Genomic DNA, 4,782 nt, shown 5'->3' on the forward strand with positions numbered 1-4,782 from the left:
ACCATAAGCCACCGCAGCTATTTCAAATTAATGCAACCAATTTTAATTTAGGATATATATAATTATCATATGCTAAGGGAAATTAGTGGCATGCACATGCTTAATATCTCTGTATTGGATGTTCTTTCCTCTGGTCTCACTTGGCTTCAACTTCAATGAGCCATTCCCATTTTTACTTTTCTTTCTTAAAAGGAGATGATTTTCTTCAATTTAATCTAATTAAGTGAATAGAATACCTCATATGCTTTAAGTGACTGATCTGCCACCTTTTTTTCTCATCACCATCTTTAAATTCCGGTAAATACCGATAGTAGTCTCCTTTCCTGCATCAAATCTAAAACTCAAAAACAGTACATAAATTGCCATAATCTAACACATAACAAAACATAACAACTTAAGAAACTACTCCACCACAAACAATTCTGCTTAAGTAGAAATTTTGACAGAACCAATTTAGTTAAAATTTTAATTTTGATGTAAAGTGATTTACTTTGGTAGCTCCTCTAAAGAGTGGTTCCCACATAAAATAAAATATTTTCACTTCTGACAGAGTCAATTCTAGAGGCATGGATTGATATCACAAACTAATAAAGCAAACATACACGAAAACTAGCCAAAAAATTTTACACACACAAAAAAGAGGGCAATTTACATAAATAAATAAAGTGGGAGAATTATTTACGTAAATGTACAAATCTGTTTGTTGTTACGATTTTGTGCAAAATTGAGTTTTATGTAAACCGTGGCAACCCACCACGGTTTCAAAACAAACATAAACCGTGGGAGGTCACCACGGTTTAGGAAGAAATTGCTTTACATGTAAACCGTGGGAGGTCACCACGGTTTACGAAGGAAAATGGTTGTGCATAAACCGTGGGGAGTCACCACGGTTTATGTAGAGTAAAAAAACGTACATGAACACTACCAAGAAGAGATCATTCTGACAATGTGCATTATATAAACCATACATGAACACATGAAATACTCTGAATCAGGCAGTCACTACATAGTCAAAAGATAAATATTATTTAACAGTAAGTCTGAAATACATAAACACTAACAATCATGCACATTACATAAAGTAATTAGCATGCTGAATACATAACGTAACTACCAAGATCAATACATAACTTAACTAACATGATCAACACATAACATAACTACCATGATCAATACATAAATAAAGAAACAAAGTACTGGACAGGAACATATAGCATAACTAATCAGAATCCTCAATGGTGTCACTGTCATCGTCATCGAACTGGCCAAGCAAGTGCCCTCCGGTGCCACACAAAGTAGGACGTCTAACCCGCCTAGGTCGCTGATCTGGCGCTGGTGCTGTGGGGTGTGCGGGAGCTGCGCTGAAAGCGGAGGCCGGTGTACCTCCTAAAGCAAACCATGGGTCGGACGGCGAAACTGCTGGCTCGTTCAGGTCAACTGCCAACTGAGCCTGAACATCGTCACTGCCTGGCTGCTGAGCACCAAACTGGCCATGCTCCTCAGGCATCTGTGGCCTATAATGGGTCTGATCATCATCCCTAAGCATGTCAGCTATGTCTCTATAAAACTCGGACTCAGTAACGGGATCAGCAATGTCCACCCCAACAGTCGCGGTCGTAAACTCGGCAAAACCATATGGGCTCACGTTCCCAAACATCTGTGAGCTAGAACCCACGTCGAACGTCGGCTGATCCATGGCTGATGCTGATCCAACTACATCCTCAGCGGCGACGTGACCAGTGCCGCCCCCCTGCTCGGATGGTCCTCCATCAGGCCCACCTCGACGGTCAGGCCGCGTAGGTGGCCGTCTGCCTCTACGTCGAGGAACACGGTAGTCCACTGGATCCCCAGCCTCAGCTCCAGGAACGTCCTGCTCCAATCGGTCGGCAAACTCCCTCCACTCGCGATCGGTGGTCCGGGTCCCAATACGGCGACGCCTATCAACTCGTCTGTTATCTGGTCTGTCATAAACATGAACTCTAGGAGGTGCCTGGGACGACCCTCTGTGACGCGCCTCCTCAGTCAACACAATCGGCCTCGGATCCTGAAATGCTACATTTGGGGATAGGAACCTGTGCGCCACACGGCAACCGATCAAGTGCAAGGCGTGCGGAAACTAATCTCTGTGCCCCTGCATCGTTCCTCGGAACAAACTCCGCCCACCTACAATTTAAATTTAAATGATGTCAAAACAAACCATAACACAGTAGCAATTTTTACAATTTATGAACGCATATTTTTAAACCATACCTAGAAGCAAGCGGAAAACCAAACCGGTCAAAACCAGTGGGCCTCAGAGTGGGAAACCTCCAGAAAATCCAAGACTGTAGTAGGTGTAGCGGCCCAGCCAAGTTAACGACGTTCCTGTTTGTACCACGACAAAGACATCTATACAACCAGGCTAGTGCAGCGGATCCCCAGCTATATCTGCCCAAGTCATCCAATGATGCCAAATAAGGCAACCAGCGAAGGTGTACCCTGTTTGCATTCTTGTCCGCAAACAGCTGAGACGACAACAGCATCAGGATATAAGCCCGTGCGTATACACGAACGGTCTCATCAGTAGCATCTGCAGGGAGAACACGGAACCTCTCGTGGAACCAGGTGTAGCACATTGTCATCTGCTTCACTTTACTCTGCGGAGGTAACTCCCCGAACAACTCCCGGAACCACACCCATGCTGGTCTACCGTGTTCCATCAGATTCTCAAACTCAGTCAAGCACCCACTAACGGGTGCACCATCAATCGGCAAACCCAGCTGATACGCAACATCCTGTAGAGTAATGGTGCACTCACCAAACGGCATATGGAACGTGTGCGTCTCCGGACGCCAACGCTCAATAAATGCGCTAAGCAGAGACTCATCAACTCAGAACCACTGACTGTTTAGCCTAGCAAGATGATACAACCCCGCAGTCTCCAGATAGGGTATAATCCGGTCATGTAAGGGCATATTCTGCTGCCGCCTAACAGCTGTAATAACCCTACTAGGCTGCAAAACGTTCGTAATAAATAAATCCATTAACATACAACGATTACAAACAACAACATACATAATACTGGTGCTAAGATAACTGTGCACATTAAATTCATGGATTCTCTTATCCTCTATTAAATACTGAAGCTAACAAAACTGTGCACTCACAACAACAAATTAACAATTTAAATTCATGAATAAAACCTTTGAATAAAATACAATAATGATAACAAAATATTGTGCAAAAATACTAAAAAACACACTAAGAAGATAAATAAGCATAACAAATTATGCATTACTTACAATACCGATAATATCATTAATATTTATGTAAATAATATTAATCAGAATCAGAAAACAAATAAACGTAATAAAATAAAAAATTTACTAGCAATATTCCTACTAACATATCAATTGCTATATTAGAATTAAATTTAATTACAATAACAATAACAATAACAGTTACTAACCTCTTCGTCGATATTTCCTGCCACGTGAGCGATGCCATTTAGTCGGTACAATCGATCCTCATCCTCCATTGGCCCCACCACCCACTTCTCCTTCACTACCTCCAAACCTTTTCCCAAACTCTCTCTACCACAATGAATCCAACTTTTTTTCCAAAGGTTGCAAATGAATCCGTCCCAGCCTTCAGCGGATTACATATATATATAGATACACGTAAACCGCGGTGGGTTACCGGGTTTTACATTCAAAGTTGATTCCTCATAAACCATGGTGACTCTCCACGGTTTATGCACACCCATTTTCCTACGTAAACCGTGGTGACCTCCCACGGTTTACATGTAAACCAATTTCTTCCTAATCCGTGGTGACCTCCCACGGTTTATGTTTGTTTTGAAACCGTGGTGGGTTGCCACGGTTTACATAAAATTCATTTTTGCACAAAATTGTAACAACAAACAGATTTGCACATTTACGTAAATAATTCTCCCACTTTATTTATTTATGTAAATTGCCCCAAAAAAGAAGACATTACATTACATTTTATAGTAAAAAACAGTGGACTCAGCAACATTAGTGGATGGAATAAGATGCTCATCTAAGACAATCATAATGTTACTGCAAATTTTGGAAAACTCCAACTCCACCTTGTACATGTATTCCCTTATCCGCTTTGCATTTACCTCATTGCCCCTTAACTCTTCCTTATGCTCTATCTTTGACGGGATCCTCCATGAAGCCCTTCTTGAACCCACCACGTTCTTGTACCCAACAGAGAACAGGTTCCTCTCTTCCACACTCAGCTCAACGTCAAGCTTCGCTACCTGTAATTACCTAAATTAGTCTCAAAAAATTTTAGAATCGGACATTTTAGTCCTCAAAAACAACTAATACATAGATGATAGATCAATTCCCAAAGTTTTACTCTGACAGACAAATCAATCCCCAGTTTATTTTACGGCAGAGTAATTACCAGATCAGTCCCAAACATTTTAAAAACGGGCATTTTACTACCCAAGAAAAACTAATGTACAAATCAATCTCCAACGTTTTTCTCTATTAGACATAATAGTCCTCCGTCCAAAAATAAAATAAAATAAAATAATTATTATTAATTACAAAATAATATTGTACTATATTTTTTGTATTTTTTGGACAAAAATACGGATTGATTTGTACATTAGTTTTTTGTAGGGACTAAAATGTCCGTTTTCAAAATCTTTGGGACTGATCTGCATAATTATTTTATCAGAAAATGAACGACTAATTTATCTGTTGGAGTAAAACCTTAGAAATTGATTTGTGTATTAATTTTTTTTAGAGACTAAAATGTCCGATT

General features: G+C 40.4%; 1 protein-coding gene and 1 pseudogene across 1 annotated transcript; both read right to left on the reverse strand.

Annotated features, from left to right (window-relative positions):
• LOC107611756 lies at positions 201-4,449 on the reverse strand (annotated as a pseudogene).
• LOC110266137 (serine/threonine-protein phosphatase 7 long form homolog) lies at positions 983-3,962 on the reverse strand. Its single transcript, XM_021110143.1, has 3 exons — positions 3,449-3,962; positions 2,251-2,993; positions 983-2,163 (listed from the first exon to the last, which is right to left on the reverse strand). Exons 2-3 carry the CDS (start codon positions 2,805-2,807, stop codon positions 2,019-2,021), a joined length of 702 nt encoding a protein of 233 aa, XP_020965802.1. The 5' UTR covers positions 2,808-2,993; positions 3,449-3,962; the 3' UTR covers positions 983-2,018.

Source organism: Arachis ipaensis, chromosome B08, assembly GCF_000816755.2.
Source record: "Arachis ipaensis cultivar K30076 chromosome B08, Araip1.1, whole genome shotgun sequence".
NCBI classification, from domain to species: Eukaryota; Viridiplantae; Streptophyta; class Magnoliopsida; order Fabales; family Fabaceae; genus Arachis; species Arachis ipaensis.